We start from the raw sequence: 18,118 nt of genomic DNA on the forward strand, positions 1-18,118 counted from the left end.
ATTAAATTCATCTTCAGTGATGAGCACCAAAACTTTTATTGGAAATACTGTTTTGTTGAAATGTTAGACCTGCCTCCTCTCTCTGGTTTCTTGGGCAATAACTCAATGTTCCTGCCATTTACTGGGATAGAACACAAGCTGGTTAAAAACAATTCTTAGGCAGATTGATCTTGAATATGTATTACGGTTTATTGCTTGCAAGAGAATCCTATATAATAAAAGCCTAATATGCAAATTGTCCCCTTGACGGGGAGTTCTGCCAGGAGTTTGACCGCTTGCTATGACGTGCGCTGACCACCAGGAGACCCCATCTAGAGGCAGAAACAGAGAACCCAAGCGACAGGTGGCTGCCAGTTCATTTCTGAAACTACCAAGTACGAAGCAGAAACTTGGTTGCCTAGTTCTTGGTTTGGGACAAATTTCCCCCCTTTGGCTGGCACGAAGCAAGTTTTACTTGTTATCAGGTGAGATGGTGAGTTAATTTTGGAATGTGTTGAATTCAGGGGCCAGTGGGATACCTGAGCCCAGTTGGGAAAGGGACATCTGGATCCAGAACTTGACAGATTCACATTGCAAACAGATTGAGATCGTACATTTATTAACGTTACCATTATGGTTTAATCGCAGTTCAATGTAAGCATCATCAAGGGTGCATCCTCTATTTTGCTAAGCCACTCTGTCCGGCGCCTAGAGGTGTGATTGGCACACAGTGTCCTAAAAGGCTTCGTAACGAATACTTTCGAAATCAGAACTTGGCGTTCCCTTACTTCCCGCGCGAGGTCAGGGCGCCCTCTGGCTTCGCCCCGCCTGCCCCTTTAAGAAAGCGCAGGGCCGGGGAGCGGAAGCGCCGCTGGGAAGGAGGGCGGGCCCACACCCGGGTCGCCGCGGCGGGGCCGGCGCGCAGCTGGGAAAAGTGCCGGAGAGGACGCGCCACGGCGAGTGACAGACGTGCCCTGCGCGCTAGCGTCCCAGGGCGCAGCTAGCAAAGCCAGGTGAGGCGGAAGGGAAGCCTGCGCTGTCCTCCCTGGAGGGACACCCGTGGTCACACACACGTTCGGAACTCACCCTGGAGAACGCGTCGGATCTCCGGGTCAGGTAGTACACGCGCTGTAAGTGGCGTCCACACAAAAGCACGTGTTCCTCTCTGACGGGTGCTGGGGTGGGCGGGGCAGGTGTCCAAGCCCAAACCGCCTCCCCTTTGCTCTCTCTAAACCTTGGGCTGGTGCCGTTCAAGGGCTAACCCAGTCCTTCCGAACAGGATGAGTCCAATGGGACCTCAGGCCGCGAGCGCCTCCCCGGATACCCCTAGTGCTAACTCCCCCCTCGCAAGTGTAGCCCCACTGGTGGTCCGCTGTCCTAATTCATCGCAAACGTTTAACAGGGGGAGCTCGTGCACCAATCTCTGGGTTATTTTGAGAACTGGGAAGACCTGGCTGGCAAGGCTTGCTGCCTGGCAGCCCTGGGCTGCCCCCTGTGGGCCAGTGTTGGGAAGCCACCTCCACTTGGCCACAGCCCCTCGGTTCTCCCACACTCCGCCTGCACCCCTCCTGCAGCGCCAGCCAGGCTCCTGGGAGGCATTGGAGCTGCGGCCCTGCCCCAAATACTTAGGTCGGCGACCTTCTTCATCTCCTGGCACATAGAAGCTAATGACTACAAGTCTTAGGCACAACAAAAAATATATATATTTTGCCAATCTGACAAAAAAAAATAGGTATCATTTTGATTCATTCACACCAGACTGCTATTTTTGTGTTGGCTGTTGTCATTTTTTAAATTTGACACTCTAAGGAAAAGAGGTCAGGTGCTGCATGCTTTAAAAATTCTTGAGGTACACCAGTTGAAAATCGCTGACTTGGGTGACTATAAGACTATTTAAAACATTTTTGCAAAACAGAGCAGAGGTCCCAAACAACTACGTGTATAATTTGTGTTTTAAAACTGCTCTTTCTGTCGCGGCGCTGCAGGGGAAGAAGTTGGCGATTCGCCGGGCCCTGGTCCCGAAGACGAGGTCCGGTGACCCCTGGCCCCTTCCTGCCTCCCCTCCGCCCGCCTTTCCCCTCTGTCTTCTGCCAGGATGAGTCGCGCAGGCCTGGGGGAAGGTGTACCTTCTGGCAACTATGGGAACTATGGCCATGCTAATAGCGGATATAGTGCCCGTGAAGAAGAAAATAAACACACTGAACGGATGAGACGCCAAGTAAAGGTTATAAGAGATCTTACCATTGAGATAGGCGAGGAAGTTAAAACTCAAAATAAGTTATTAGCTGAAATGGATTCACAATTTGATTCTACAACTGGATTTCTAGGTAGAACTATGGAAAAACTGAAGATTTTATCCAGAGGGAGCCAAACAAAGCTGATGTGCTATATGGTACTGTTTTCATTGTTTGTCTTTTTTGTCATTTATTGGATTATTAAACTGAGGTGATGCAAGTAAGTGTGAGTTTGTAATTTGTTCCAACGTACGTGGCTTGGGGTACCATTTTGGTAAAAATTCAGGATCAAAACATTCCTCATTTTCAAATACGGCTTTTTCCATTGAAAGAGAATTTTACCTGTTTTATAAATCACATTACATAATACAGTGCTTCTTTGAATACTGTTTCTTAATGACTCATTTTTGCCCCTACTTTTCAGGGGTATTGAGATAGCCAAAAGTCAGTCCAGCCCTAACTTATTCATCGTTTTCCTATTGTTTGCTATCAGATTAAATAGCAGTGTAGTGTTCTGTTATCATAAATGTAGGTTTATGTTCCATGTAAAGAAAATTAGTGGGAGAATAATAGAGTGGAGAGTCTGATGCTGAGCTCTTGCCATGAACAGGTTTGTGGTGGAATGGTAAAAGTATTTTCCTGAATGACATCAACCCTAATTATGTACTCCCTTTTCCTTCTTGATGTGGTTAAATTGTAGGCAGATTTCTTTTTACCTATTATGTTTTTCTAATAATTTTTTATTATATGACTCCTCTTCCCCCTTTGCCCAAGGACCTCATTCTTTAATAAATCTTAGTATTTTGGCACATTTCTAGTAGGTGCAAAACAAATGTGAACCAGTATAATTGTTATTTTATATTAACTTTATACATACCATTGACTTGGCTTAAAATAGCTTTATGATTTTAGCTACTTAGGCCATTTGGTTATCATTTGTGACAGAATAATGTGAAGCTAAAGTAATGGCTAAGCTCTGACTGGAAATAACATGTTCAAGAAAATTGTCTCTGCGTTATTATGTGCTCAAAATAGATAATTGAAAGTACTCAGCATTGAACTTAGGGGTAAGAGTATTGTTGTTTTAATCTAGTATATTTATAGAAAGCAAAACAAAGGTAGAATGTTGAGTAGAAAGAAATATTAAAATTTTCTGTATTGCTATTTTGGAATTTACTCATGAGCTCTAAAAATAAATTTTTAATGAAATAGTTGAAAAAAATAAAACTGCCCTTTCTCATTCCTACTTTTTCTTTTCAAGGTGGTTTTCTTTTGGAACAAGTCTTTTCAACCCAGGCTTGGTAACGATGAATCATCATATATGTATACAAAGAGATTTGGGAGTTGATATTCTTTTATTACAATGAAATCCTTAATGTTTTTATTTTGTGTTTGTTTTTTTTTAGAGAAAAAGACCTGAATCTGTTTACATAGATGTTTTATGCTATAAAAATCATTATTGAAATAGAGTGTGGTCAGTATAATTTGTATACCTCTGCCTACAGAAAATTATGCTTCATTAGCCTCCATAACTCTTGGCTAGACTTCATAAAGGCAAGACTGTGTTTGCCTGTTCATTAGGCTTATCCCACCTAGAATGTAAGCTTCTTAGACTTTTATTTTGTTCAGAGTTGCCAAGCACAATGCCTGCTTAAAGGTGACTAAATGTATGAAAGAACTTTATTATTTTTTAAAATATATTTTTATTGATTTCAGAGAGGAAGGGAGAGAGAGAGAGAGAGAGAGAGAGAGAGAGACATCAATGATGAGAGAGAATCATTGATTGGCTGCCTTCCGCATACTCCCCCTACTGGGGATCGAGCCTGTAACCCAGGCATGTGCCCTTGACCTGAATTGAACCAGGGACCCTTCAGTCCACAGGCTGACACTCTATCCACTGAGCCAAAGCAGCTAGGGTATTTTTTTTTTAAATTACACTTTATTTATTTATTTTTAAATCCTCACTCAAGGATATTTTTCCACTGATTTTTAGAGAGAGTGGAAGAGAGAGGGAAAGACAGAGAAATATCGATGTGAGAGAAACACATGGATTGGTTGACTCTTGCATGAGCCCCGACCAGGGGTAGGCCAGGGAGGAGCCTGCAACCAAGGTACGTGCCCTTGACTGGAATCGATCCCAGGACCCTTTGGTCCACAGGCTAATGCTCTGTCCACTGGGCTAAACTGGCTAGGTTATGTATGAAAGAACTTTAAAGGTATATCTTATTTTATGTAACAGGCATTGTTCCTGAAGATTTCTCTCAAAATCAAATGCTTGTACATTTGTCATTTGAAATTACTAAAAAGGATTTCGTTGCGAAAAGGCATGCTTTTAAAAGATTGGATTTTCCTAAATTGATGTACCAATGCTTTCATCTAAAATGAACTTGTAGCCCTGACTGGTTTGGCTCAGTGGATAGAGCGTCGGCCTGCGGACTGAAGGGTCCCGGGTTTGATTCCGGTCAGGGGCATGTACCTTGGTTGTGGGCACATCCCCAGTAGGGGGTGTGCAGGAGGCGGCTGATCAATGTTTCGCTCTCATCGATGTTTCTAACTCTCTATCCCTCTCCCTTCCTCTCTGTAAAAAAACCAATAAAATATATTTTTAAAAAATAAATAAATAAAATGAACTTGTACTGCCCAGTGGGTTAGAGTGTTGCCCCATATGCCAAGGCTGCAGGTTCCATCCCGTCAAAGCATGTAAGAATCAACCAACGAATGCATAAATAAGTAGAACAACAAATCAGTTTCTCTCTTGCTCTCTCTCCCTTCCTCTCTCTAAAAATCAATACATTAAAAAAATAAAATAAAATGAACTTGTACTTGTGGATCATCTGCTACAGAGCTTACAGAGCCTACACTGGTAATATTTTCTTATTATATAATAAGATACGGAAGTGTCGGTGAGCCTTGGAATTTTCAGTATTATTTCTGTTTTTAGAAATCTAGAGATTCCAGTTGGGATCAAGTTGGCAGCCAGATCCTTATACTTTGCCCCTGAGGAGCAGCTCTTGTCAGCGGCGGTGACAGACCTGTGGTTTGGAAAAGGACGGATGGCTTTGAGCCCAGGTTGGAGGACACTGGCACTGTTTCCCGTGAACCACTGTGGTGTCTTTCGGAAGGCCGTGAGAAGCAGCGGTCTGTCCTTGCTTCCCTGGGGCCACTGTCCCTGGAGAGGGAATGGGAACTTTCTGGACCCTGAGATGAAAGCCTTCTTGGAGGAGAACACTGAAGTCACCAGCAGTGGCAGCCTCACCCCTGAAATCCGGTTGCGGCTTTTGACCCCCAGATGCAAGTTTTGGTGGGAAAGAGCTGACCTGTGGCCCCACAGCGATCCTTACTGGGCGATCTACTGGCCAGGAGGCCAAGCCCTGTCCAGGTACTGCCCTAACTGAAACGGGAACCTTGAAGTTTGCAACAGTCCTTTCTCTTTTCAGCCATTTCAACTCTGCATTTCCCCCTCCCCCCCCCCCCCCCCCCCCACCACACACAGAGAAAAACCCACATTCTTTTCTTAATTTCGAGCAGGTTAAGCTTTTTTTTTTTTTTTTTTTTCGGTTGCTTTGTTACATAGTTTTACCTTCTACTCCAAGCTTATCAAGGTATTTCCCCAAATACAGTTCTTTTCCCAAGAGAAGTCCTAGGTCAGCCGTCAAGACCAGAGGAGCTATAAATATCCAGACCTTACACTGTTCTCAGGTTCATGGTTCAATGTATGGCCAGTGCAGGGGTCCCAGATAGAACCTAAGGCCCCTCTCCCAGACTAGCCCTGTCAGTGCTGCTCCTGAAGCCTCACACCCTCCATCACTGCCTCTTCAGTGTCCTAAGGAAAGGAGACGTGAGTGAATGGGCTGCTCAAGGACTCCCTCTTCGCTAGGGGTTTATTGACATCTCAGGTGAACTCACGACTTGAATCTGCATTGTAAGGCCCCTCCTTCCACCTCTCCACACTGCAGAGCTCTTTAGGAAATTTGCTCACATTCACACTGTGCTTTTTATTAAAACATAGCCGCTGAAACAGACTAGAACTTTCAGCTTTCCATCTAGCCTTTGCTCTTGGATTGGTAAATGTTTTCATCTGTTTATACCTTGAGGTTACAGAGCTGGAAAACAAAAAGGATAAGGACTTCTCTTTCACATGAATGGTATGGCCCAACAGAGTTAATGCTATATGTAGTCTTAAATGAAAAGCAAAATGCAAACATAGAGCTTTTGGGAGAATACTGAGGATGGAAAGCTTTCCAGGTGGTATCAAACAGTTTCAATTTTCTGATTGTTGTGTTGCCATATTTCCAAGCTTTACTGCTCACATCATATTTAAAAAGTACTGGCATTATAAGTGACTGTTTTCTATTAAAGTTATGGTTTATCAACTCCAAATATACAATCAAATCCTTAAGAGACTGTGAATCAGAGAACACAAACTGGTGACGCACAGATGTATTTTGTTTCACTTTTACTTATTGTGATGAGAAGAGAGTTGCTGCCTGGGTGTTTTACAGTGTGATAACCCTGCTTACACTGAATCTGGGCATTTTTATAAGGATCTGAGTTTAGGATGCCTGCTATAAGTTCCCGATTTGCTTTTCCCAGGTAACCTTTTAGAATAACCACTTAGGGTTAAGTCCTTGAAAAGTTAGTGACCTCTGCCCAATTCACCTATGTATCGCCCTCTCTATCTCCAGCTTGTGACCTGGAACAGAAGACTGCCCTCCCCTCAGCTCATTGTACCTCCTTGCTTCTGGGATCTGGAAGTAATAAATCTTGTGATTCTATTTCCTTTGTGGGTGTATTGAAACCACCTTCAATCAAAATGACCCGTGTTTTCACCTTCCCAAAGTGGAAGCTGCCATGCATCGGTTGCTAACATTTAAAACCTGAGAGATTTCATGTAAAAATATGCATCCATTTGAAAAACAGGAATCATCTCTGATAACATGGGATTTCTGTGTGGCAACAATTACCTGAAGATGGGTAGCAGCTGTCCCTTTAGACATGGCATGCACACCTCTACTTTGCCATAGTCCCTGCTATTCTTCATTATTCTAATACTAAGATCAAGTGTCCATTGAAATTCATTATTTCAGTGTTTCCCACTCATCTTCAATTGTTTGGTAACCACTTAGCCCTGGTCCAAATTCTTTGGTTGAACTGGACTTTGATGGTCATTATAAGCAGTAGGTAAAACCACGCTGATGAACAATCAAAAGGAGATGGTGGATTTTGGCTCTAGTGTACTGAGTCCTGATTATAGTAGTATTTTGTCAGTCTGGATTCTTAGTTCTTGATCATTTCTGGATCACAGTAAGTGTTCAAAACTTTTAAACAGTTGACTTGAAGCACCTGATTAGTAACTGTGTGGTACTGTTCTTCACACATGCTGAAGAGTAATCAAATGACTAGGTCCTCTCTCTGCCACCTTTGTCCAGCTCTTAAGATGGACATTTTGTCTCACTCTGGTCAGGCCAAACTTGCCAAGATCAGACCAAATTCTTCTGCTAAGTTCTATTATTTCTTTGTTCATTGGACCCAAGGAGATTATTTTCTTTTTGAACAGCTCTACTGAATTTCTCCCATGCTTTCCCCATTTTTTCTAACTTAGGTATCTTTTGGATAATCCTGATGTTGTCAGAGGAAAATCTGTGTTGGATCTCGGGAGTGGATGTGGAGCTACGGCTATCGCTGCTAAGATGAGTGGGGCATCGAGGATCTTGGCCAACGACATAGACCCTAGTAAGGATTTCATATTTAAAAATCTGTAAAGCTCATCCTGTTTTTTCCCTTCCAGGATAAATATCTATGATGCCTCAATATGATAGCCTATACTAGACAGATAAGTTTTAATTTTATCTGATTTTCTTCTAGTCTTTCACTGAGGATCTAGTCCTTGAGGATCCTTATTTTATACAGGGGGCTCAGTTTTAACTTGCCATCTTGCTCAAGCCCAAGGCTTGTTTCCTCCCTGTCTCCTGTAACAAACCAGATTTTGTGGTTATTGAGATCAACAAATGTCCCTTAAACTCCAATATTTCCAGATGTATTTTTGTTTGTTTTGTATTCAGGATATCCATTCATATATTTGAAAATCACAATAAATAGCTTACATTGGCATAAACTTTAGGCTTTCTTACCTAAAAACATCTTTCAACAAAAAAAGGAAACCTGGCCGGTATAGCTCAGTTGGTTGGAGTTTCATCCTGTATACTGAAGGGTGGCCTGTTTGATTCCCAGTCAGGGCACATACCCAGGTTGCAGCTTTGATCCCTGGTCAGGGTGCATGCAGGAGGCAACTGATAGATGTTTCTCTCTCTCTCCGTCTCTCTCTCTCTCTCTCTCTCTCTCTCTCTTTCTCTCTTTCTCCTTTCCTCTCTCTAAATCAATTAAAACACACACACACAACTTTGCCCTGGCCAGTGTGGCTCAGTTGGTTGGGTCATCCTGTGTACCAAAAGGTTGCTGGTTTGATTCTTGGTCAGGGCACATGCCTGGGTTGCAGGCTCAATCCCTGGTGGGGGCGTGCAGGAGGCAGCCAATTGATGTTTCACTCTCACATCAATGTTTCTCTTTTTCTCTCCTTTTCCCTTCCTCTCTTTCTAAAAATGTATTTAAATTTTTATCTCTTATTTTTTTTTTAAAATATATTTTATTGATTTTTTACAGAGAGGAAGAGAGAGGGATAGAGAGCTAGAAACATCGATGAGAGAGAAACATCGAACAGCTGCCTCCTGCACACCCCCTACTGGGGATGTGCCCGCAACCAATGTACATGCCCTTGACCGGAATCGAACCTGGGACCTTTCAGTCCGCAGACCGACGCTCTATCCACTGAGCCAAACCGGTTTCGGCTGTATTTAAATTTTTAGATAAAAATGTATTTAAAAAGACTTTTTTAAAGGGAGAAAACATTGTTAAGAGATACTATAAACTAAGTTAATCAATAGGGAATTTAAACAGTCTAGTATATTACCAATTCATCATTTTCTTTTCTAAAGTTGCAGGAATGGCTATCACACTAAATTGTGAATTGAACCAACTGAAACCTTTTCCCATTTTAACCAAAAATATTTTGGATTTGGAACAAGATAAGTGGGACCTTGTTGTGCTTGGAGATATGTTTTATGATGAAGACCTTGCAGATAGTCTTCATCAATGGCTGAAGGATTGCTTTTGGACTCACAAAACTCAAGTACTGATTGGTGACCCTGGCCGGCCCCAGTTCAGAGGACACAGCATTCAGCATCAGCTGCACAAAGTGGTAGAATATTCACTTCCAGAACCCACCAGGCAGGAAAACAATGGACTGACAACAAGCGCAGTGTGGGATTTCCAGCCTTGAACTGTCAAAATGCTTCCAAGTATGGATAGACCTATGTTTGGGTTCAACCCTCGAAGACTCTCCAGTTTGAAGAATGCAGTTCCTGTGAAATGACAAATCTTGTTTTCAAAATATGAAGATTTAGACTTTTGTCATGTAACTAGTTCTGTATTATGCCAAATATACAATTCTTTATCTGTAATTTTTTTTCTAGTTTTACTGCTATCTACATAATAAAAACCCAGTGGTTGTAATGCCGTAACGATCAAAGACCGGTCACCAGGAGGTGGGTACCGTGGCACTGGCAGGACTTGACGCTGGGTCCTACGGCACGCTGGGTCTAGGTCTCGCACGACTTTGTGCGCTGGGCCTCTACTAGGATTATAATTATAGAAGGCAGTGCCCAATGGTAGCAACAAGTAAATTCTGGAGAGAATTAGATATTGTAGCTGAGTCGGTTTCTGTAGTTGAGAACAACTATGTGATGTGTTGAATTAAACAAAAATATAAAATATAGAAGACTATAGTATTTATACATAATAGGGTCTTAATGGACAATCAGGGATAAAAATAAAGATTTTAGCCGAAACCGGTTTGGCTCAGTGGATAGAGCGTCGGCCTGTGGACTCAAGGGTCCCAGGTTCGATTCCGGTCAAGGGCATGTACCTTGGTTGCGGGCACATCCCCAGTAGGGGGTGTGCAAGAGGCAGCTGATCGATGTTTCTCTCTCATCGATGTTTCTAACTCTCTATCCCTCTCTCTTCCTCTCTGTAAAAAATCAATAAAATATATTTTAAAAAAATAAAAATAAAAATAAAGATTTTAGAATTTCCAACATATTCTGTACAGACACCCTATGACTCTTTATGGTTTACTAAGGTTAGTTAGAAATTGGTTATGCCACCACTACATGTCCCAGGTTTTTAGAATCTTGTATATTTAAAAAAACCACTATGATATAAGAGCGGAACAATGTGAAGGAGAATGTGTATAGAATACTACTATGCAGCCCTAACCGGTTTGGCTCAATGGATAGAGCATCGGCCTGTGGACTGAAGGTTCCCAGGTTTAATTCTGGTCAAGGGCATGTACCTTGGTTGCGGGCACATCCCCAGTATTAGGTGTGCAGGAGGCAGCTGATGTTTCTCTCTCATCGATGTTTCTAACTCTCTATCCCTCTCCCGTCTTCTCTGTAAAAAATCAATAAAATATATATATTTTAAAAAGAATACCACTATGCAAAAAAGATGTATGTATATATTGAGAAAAAGAATGAAGATAGGGCCCTTGCCAGTCTTGCTCAGTGGTTAGAGCACCAGTCCTGGGTTCAATCCCATTCCAGGGCAACCAATCAATGCAATGCTTCTCTCTCTGTGTCTCTTCCTGTCCCTTCCACCCTCTCTTAAAAAAAAAAAAAAATCAATGGAAAAATATCCAATAAATAAAATAAAATTTGGGGAAAAATTTTTAAGTGATTTAAAAAAACAATGAAGATAGGGAAAATACAAAATGGAGTCACTTTAACAGTATGAAGGTGAGGCATAAGGAAACAATTATTTTTCTTGTCTTAACTAGCCTAGGAACTTAAACTTTTGAATTTCCCATCCTATATTAATGCCTGGACATTTCTTTACCTTTGGATAACCCTCTGCCTACCCCCTAAGGACTCAGGATATGGCCAGACCTCCTGGTGCCCATCCTCTAGACACCCTGGCATCCAGCATCCAGACCACTGACATCTGGCTAATAACCGTCCTAGACCAATCCCAGAGCTAAGAATGCAGGGCTCATCATTCTCAAGGATGTGATTTTTACTATAAGAACTCTTAACTTTTTTTCTTCAGGATATAATTCGGGGTTTTTGCCTAGCTGTGTTTCCAGTGTGCAAACTCAAGGACCCTTGAATAAATATTTGTCATTTTTTTTCTAGCAAAGCCTCCAGACTCTTTTTGAGTTTGTTTGACAATACTTACATATGTATGTATGTGTATAGAATACATATTTGCTTGCAGTATATATTTAGACTATCCCTGGAAAGATAAATAAGAAACTGGTAAAAATGGTTGCCTTCTGAGAGGGTACGAGATAGCTGGTAGACTAGGGTGGGAAGAAGACCTAGTTTTTACTTTTGGATCTTCTAGTTTTGTACTAATTATATGTACTGTATTTTGTATTCTCTAATTAAAAACTGTGGTACACACTACTGTATATGTTACATGTCAAGTATAAAATATAGCCTGGTTCTTTATGTTTCTAGCTCCATTTTTATGTTTCCTATCTCTTTGTTGAAGTTCTCACTAAGTTCATCTACTCTTCCCCTACGTTCATTGAGCATCCTTATAACCAGTGACTTGAACTCTGCATCTAGTAGATTGCTTGTCTCCATCTTGTTTAGTTATTTTTTGGAGTTTTGTTCTTTTTTCATTTGGGACATGTTTGTTTGTTTTTGTCTCTTCATTTTGGCAGCCTCCCTGTGTTGGTTTCTATGTATTAGGGACAGTTGCTACCCCTCATGGGCTTGATAGAGTAGACGTGTGCAGTAGGTGTTCTGTAGGATCCAGTGGCGCAGACTCCCCAATCACCCAATCTGGGCGCTTGAGGTGCACCCCCTCCCCCATGTGTACCTTCCTCTTGAACTTGAGCCTTGAGTGCTATTGGCACATAAGTGGGAGGGAAATACACTCCAAGCTCATCAGCTGCAATGTCTGGCTGCAAATACAGACCACTGAACACTGTGGAGGATCAGCTATGCAGGGGACTACCCCACAGAGCAAGACTTGCTTCAGGAGGCTCTGGTGCCTGCTAAGTCCATCCCTTGAGTGTGTCATTGTGGAGATGGTTGTGTGGTGGTGCTTTGACGTGGTTTGAAGCTGTATGCTGGCTCTGGGGCCTCCAGGGAGGTACAGTCCAAGGCCAGTCCTGTGTTCTGCCTGGGGCCGCCTGGCATAAGCTACAAAGTGATCTGCAGATGGCAGTTACTTGTGCTGGGCTTGGAGTTACCCATGTGAGGCCAACCTGTGAACCAAGGCCAGCTGCTGCTAGTATCAGGCCTGAGGCCATTTAAAAAGAGGTATGAAACTCATTGAGGCCAGATGCTGCTTGTTTGAGAGATTTTAGGAAAATCTGAAGCATGAACCAAGACAGGCCATTCCTATGGAAAAGGCACTGGAAACAGCTTGGGTGAGCCTGAAATTTGGGTGGGGCAGGTCTGCAGGGAATAACCGGGGTTGCGGGGGGGGGGGGGGGGGTGGCGGGGCACACACACAGAAAACTCAGATATGGTGCCGGTTCTGTTGGGGGAGGGTTCATCAAAGGAACAAGGAACAAGGGCCTCTGCCAGCACTTTGGTCTGGGAGAAAGCTGTCCCCCCAAGTTCCCACCCTGATACCAGACCCCCCTTATGTCTCTGGTGCCTTTCGAGCTGCTGCCCCAGTGCTGGAGCTCAGAGGGAGTGAGTCTGGGTAAGTCTGTGCGCAGTTTTTAGGCAGTTCTGAATGATGGTTGTTCTGTAGTTTAGTTGTAATTTTGATGTTACTTTCCTTGTTTTTTACTCATCAGAGTTAAAGTAGGAAATCTTTAAGAAGTACCACTGAGAGGCTCACGGCACAAGGAATATGCTGAATTTGGGGTAGGTAAGCATAGCATACTTCAGAGAATTTTGTGATTATAGAAGAGTACTACTTTTCTTTTGAAAAGTAAGACCTATACTGTTTATGTTATAATGTGAAACCAAGAGAGCTTCAAGATACAACCTCTATAATGATGGCTTGTATTTACTCATTCTTACATATTCCTGAATGCAGTTTTAAGGAGGAAAATTCATAACTGGAGAGCACATATTTGGGAAATGTAATATCATGATTTATAGGAGATACCTACATATCTCTTATAAGTAATATATATATCTTATAAATAAATATATATATTTATTCATTCAGATGACCAAAATATATTTTTCCAATGTATTTGGTCTTCATCCATAGTTCCTGGCTCACAGCTCCCCAACTTTTGGAATTTCCTAAACTATAAGAGCAATGGAACATCTTTTATTAGAAATTTGGTCTCCTGTCCTCAGTTCCTGAACCCAGAGCCATAAAGGTGAAAGGGTGTCTTGTTATTCATGTGATGTTAATTAAGGTGACTTTTGAAAAACACCTAAGAATGGGGGCTGGTTGTCCCGAACCAACCATGAATACAACATTGAAATTTTCAGTCCCACCCCTATTTCTGGGGAGGTGAGAGGGACTAAAGGTTGAATCAATCACAAATGGCCAGTGACTAAATCAACCCTGCCTACGTAATGAGGCCTCCATGAAAACCCACAAGGAGGGGGTGTGGTGAGCTTCCAGAAGCCTCCCACCTGCCACCACTCTGGGCCTGAGCTCTGTGAGGAGAGAAGGCTCCTTTTTTTGTGACCTCTCTGTGTATCTCTTCATCAGGATGTTGATTCTTATCCTTTAATATTCTTCATAACAAACTGGTAATTTAGTGAGTAAACAGGTTTTCCTGAGTTCTGTGGTCCTTCTAGGAAACTAATCTAACTCAAGGAAGAGATCCTTGGTACCTCCAATTTGTAGCCAGTTGATCAGACACACAAGTAACAACCTGGACTTGCAACTGGTGTCTGAAGTGTGTTGGGTGGGCAGGGACAGGAGGGCAGTCTTGTAGGACTGGACCCTTAACCTGTAGAATCTGTTTCTACCTCCAGAACAGAATAGAATCTGATTCTATCTCCCCACCCCATGTTGGAATTGGGTCTGGGAACTATTTTCAGAGAAAACAGCCATAAAAATCAATGAAATAAGTGACTGGGCAAGGGCCTCAGCTTAGCTTTTGGCCAATGGGCATTTAAATACTTCAGGAAGGCAGGAGCCAGAAAATAGCTAGAAAGGTAGTTATACTTTTAGAAATACCTTTACTTAAAATTTACCTACATTGGTACATTTCTTTTACAACAGCTCAAATATTTAGGTAGGAAAAGGAAATCTCCAGGGAAAACAGGTAATTTAAAATCTTTGTTATTTAAGAAACAAACACAGTGCTCTCTCCCCTACCCCCAAATCTATCAGAGGGGCATGCTAGGATTAAAATTCTAAGACAATGACTTATTAAACAACACAGAATAATAGCACTATTAAAGCATTTAAGAGTCTGGTAAGTCACAAACCATATTACATGTTGGAAAGCCAATCTCCAAGACCATCATTTCCTGACAGTATGAAGAGCATAACTTGGATAAGAATCAATAAGCAGTCCATGTTACTTGCTTTAATTTGTTTGGGCCTACTAATTGCTCCAAGACTTCTCGTGAATGATCTACAAAAGAAAACATTGACAATACATTAATTCACAGTAATCAGAGATATTTCATGTGTCTTTATGTATAAACTGAGGATGATGATAATTATTATATCTCATAGTGAAGCATCCATCTTATATAAAAACTGCTGTTTGAAATTTTAACCCTGCTATTTTGGCTTCTGTAAATGCTTGCTTGCTTAAATAATAAGGAAAATAAGACTACTCCCATTCCAGAGAGGCCGTGGACTATGCCCCAGAGTTGTCAGTGCTGACACCAGGCCAGGCCTTGAGATATGGTCTCAGGGCCCCTTCCCAGTACGTAGGCCTTCTTTCCTAGAAGGCCCGGAAGTCTCATTCCAAATTTGGGAGACAAAAGAGCTAGGAAAAGTATAAATAGAAAAGGTTTCCTCCATGTGAGGGGGCCCAGAATTTGAAAGACACATTTTTCTCTGGCCCTGCACTTAATAAAATATAACTCCCTTTCTCTAAGCGTGGCTTGGTTTTTTTTCGGTCTTCTGTAACAATAGGGTTATTTAAAGGATTAAATAAGATGATATATAAGGAAAATCTACAATTAACAATACATTTAATTAATGGTGGGGGAGGAACCAAGATGGTGGCAAAGTTAAACAACTAAACTGCCGCCACGCACAACAATTTCAAAAATACAACTAAAAGACAAAACGTCTACCACCCAGAACCATGGGAAAGCTGTCTGAATGGTAGATTTACAACTAAGAAGGAAAAAGAAAGGAGAACAAACGTAGAAAAGCTGAGGTACGGAGGCGTGCGTAGCGGGCTGGTGGCGGGCAACGGGGCACACGGCTTTTTTTCAAACCGAAGGGAGACAAGCTCCCAATCACTCTGAAACCCAGTTTCTGGGGACACGCGGGGGACCCAGACACCTACGTGGAGAAGCTGGACTCTCGGCCATCAGGTCGGAAAGTGAGAGTGACTTTCTTGCAGAGGTGCGCCCAGCAATCATTGTTTACTGCACTGGAGCGTGGGACGCGGGGACTGGGAAACACGGAAAGGCAGAGACGGCTGATGGCAGCCATCGCCAGTTAGCCACACCCTAGCCTAGTGACGCCCTGAGACCCCACCCCGCTCTGAGACCCCGCCCCGCACATTCTTCAAACCCGCCCAGGCTCCACACAGCGGCTTTTGCATATAAATGGCCTGCCTTGTGGCAGCTTAACCAAATCAACTGAAGCTCCAGTCAGACTGCTCCAAAACCACTCAAGCAAAGAGGAGAAAACTAGTTCTTGCTGTAGCTCCTGCTGGGGGGCCTCAGACAGTAGCTGACCTGCACCCCATTGGAGATCCAGAAACTAGGACATCTAGTGGTCTGTGTGAAACGACACCAGATTTCAACCACTCTCATAAGGGACACATTCAAGAGGCAGACACATTCAGTGAGCACCAAAGCCCTACTGGAACAAGTCCCGCCCCATAAATGTGTCTCCAGCACAGCAATTCATCCTTTATAGACACAACAGGTCCTCACAGCCAATTGGCCTGGAGGTCAATTCCTCCCAGTGACACCAACAACAATCAAGACTTAACTGCAACAAGGCTGTATACACAGTCCACTAAGGGGTGCACCAAGAGCATCCACCTCAGGTAACTGGGAGGCTGAGCCGTTAAACCAATAGGACACCTAGTACACAAAGCTACCCTAACCAACTAAGGGAAGCAGCAAAAATGAGGAGGCAAGGAAACAGATCCCAAACGAAAGAAATGGAGAACAAGCGAATGGACATAGAGTTCAAAACCACGGTTATAAGGTTTTTCAAGAATTTCATGGAAAAGACCGATAAATTTAATGAGACCCTCGAGGATATGAAAAAGGACCAACTAGAAATGAAACATACACTGACTGAAATAAAAAATATTATACAGAGACCCAACAGCAAACTAGAGGAACGCAAGAATCAAGTCAAAGATTTGGAATACAAAGAGGAAAAGGACACGCCACCAGAAAAACAAGAAGAGAAGAGAATTCAGAAAGTAGAAGATAGTGTAAGAAGCCTTTGGGACAACTTCAAGCGTACCAACATCAGAATTATGGGGGTGCCAGAAGAAGAGAGAGAGCAAGACGCTGAAAACCTATTTGAAGAAATAATGACTGAAAACTTCCTCCACCTGGTGAAAGAAATAGACTTACAAGTCCAGGAAGCACACAGAACCCCAAACAAAAGGAATCCAAAGAGGACCACACCAAGACACATCATAATTAAAATTCCAAGAGCAAAAGACAAAGAGAGAATCTTACAAGCAGCAAGAGAAAAACAGTTAGTTACTTACAAGGGAGCACCCAAACGATTATCAGCTGATTTCTCAACAGAAACTATGCAGGCCAGACGGGAGTGGCAAGAAATATTCAAAGTGATGAATAGCAAGAACCTACAACCAAGACTACCCAGCAAAGTTATCATTCAGAATTGAAGGACAGATAAAGAGCTTCAAAGATAAGAAAAAGCTAAAGGAGTTCATCACCACCAAACCAGTATTATATGAAAAGCTGAAAGGTATTATTTAAAAAGAAGAAAAAGAAGAAAAAAGTAAAGATAAAAATTATGAACAACAAATACATACCTATCAACAAGTGAATCTAAAAGTCAAGTGAATTAAAAATCTGAAGAACAGAATAAACTGGTGAACATAATAGAATCAGGGGCATAGAATCGGAGTGGATTGATAATTCTCAGGGGGAAAGGGTTGTCTGTGTCGAGGGTACAGGAAGAGACTGGACAAAATCATATACCTATGGATGAGGACGGGGGGGGGGGGGGAGATAAGGGCAGAGGGGGGGTGGGAACCGGGTGGAGGGGAGATATGGGGGGGGGGGGGAAGGAGAAACAATTGTAATAATCTGAACAATAAAGATTTATTAAATTTAAAAAAAATTAATGGTAACCCTCACAATTATTAGCTGCAGTGCACATATCATAGTAATACTTTTAAAAATCAGGCATATATTGTTTTCTCTGTAATTTCACCAACCAAAGAATAATGGTGTAATTTTACCATTAACCTGTGTATAGTCTTTCTTAAGCTCTGGGCAGGAAATAGATGATGCACTAAAGTGGGGTGTTTGAACAGGGTTTAATGAAGCAACTATTTACAAAGGAGTGAACAGGATTAAAGAAAGACAACAGGTAAAAGGTTAGGGGACGGAACAGTTACTGGAACAGGATAACTTGACATTTATTATATAGGAAATCTATATTAAAGACAGGTTTCTAATTGGTTGACAGTAAATGGATGGACAGATATATCGTGCATA

At 42.3% G+C, this 18,118-nt stretch overlaps 3 protein-coding genes across 9 annotated transcripts in view; 2 read left to right on the forward strand and 1 right to left on the reverse strand.

Annotated features, from left to right (window-relative positions):
- Positions 1-974: 974 nt before the first annotated feature.
- Positions 975-9,730, forward strand: ETFBKMT (electron transfer flavoprotein subunit beta lysine methyltransferase). 3 transcript variants are annotated; one of them, XM_079774042.1, is made up of 4 exons: positions 975-1,095; positions 5,155-5,592; positions 7,816-7,946; positions 9,206-9,730. In XM_079774042.1, the coding sequence occupies exons 2-4, from the start codon at positions 5,267-5,269 to the stop codon at positions 9,547-9,549; spliced, it is 801 nt and encodes a 266-aa protein (XP_079630168.1). In that variant the 5' UTR covers positions 975-1,095; positions 5,155-5,266; the 3' UTR covers positions 9,550-9,730. The 3 variants fall into 3 exon arrangements, with proteins under 3 accessions (XP_079630168.1, XP_079630169.1, XP_079630167.1); XM_079774043.1 differs by having other exon boundaries at positions 999-1,090; XM_079774041.1 differs by having other exon boundaries at positions 1,067-1,109.
- On the forward strand, positions 996-5,208 carry LOC307101255 (BET1 homolog). 4 transcript variants are annotated; one of them, XM_079774046.1, is made up of 2 exons: positions 996-1,095; positions 1,965-2,434. In XM_079774046.1, the coding sequence occupies exon 2, from the start codon at positions 2,075-2,077 to the stop codon at positions 2,426-2,428; it is 354 nt and encodes a 117-aa protein (XP_079630172.1). In that variant the 5' UTR covers positions 996-1,095; positions 1,965-2,074; the 3' UTR covers positions 2,429-2,434. The 4 variants fall into 4 exon arrangements, with proteins under 4 accessions (XP_079630172.1, XP_079630173.1, XP_079630174.1 ...); XM_079774047.1 differs by having other exon boundaries at positions 999-1,090; XM_079774048.1 differs by having other exon boundaries at positions 1,000-1,109.
- Positions 9,731-14,426: 4,696 nt separating the features above from the next.
- Positions 14,427-18,118, reverse strand: part of AMN1 (antagonist of mitotic exit network 1 homolog) — a 41,594-nt gene continuing 37,902 nt past the window's right edge. For both annotated transcript variants that reach the window (XM_079774044.1, XM_079774045.1), the window contains exon 7: positions 14,427-14,844. In XM_079774044.1, the coding sequence (XP_079630170.1) occupies positions 14,771-14,844 (74 nt within the window). In that variant the 3' untranslated portion in view covers positions 14,427-14,770. The remainder of the gene's footprint in view (positions 14,845-18,118) is intronic.

This window comes from Cnephaeus nilssonii (genome assembly GCF_951640355.1).
Source record: "Cnephaeus nilssonii genome assembly, chromosome: 6".
Classification (NCBI taxonomy): domain Eukaryota; kingdom Metazoa; phylum Chordata; class Mammalia; order Chiroptera; family Vespertilionidae; genus Cnephaeus; species Cnephaeus nilssonii.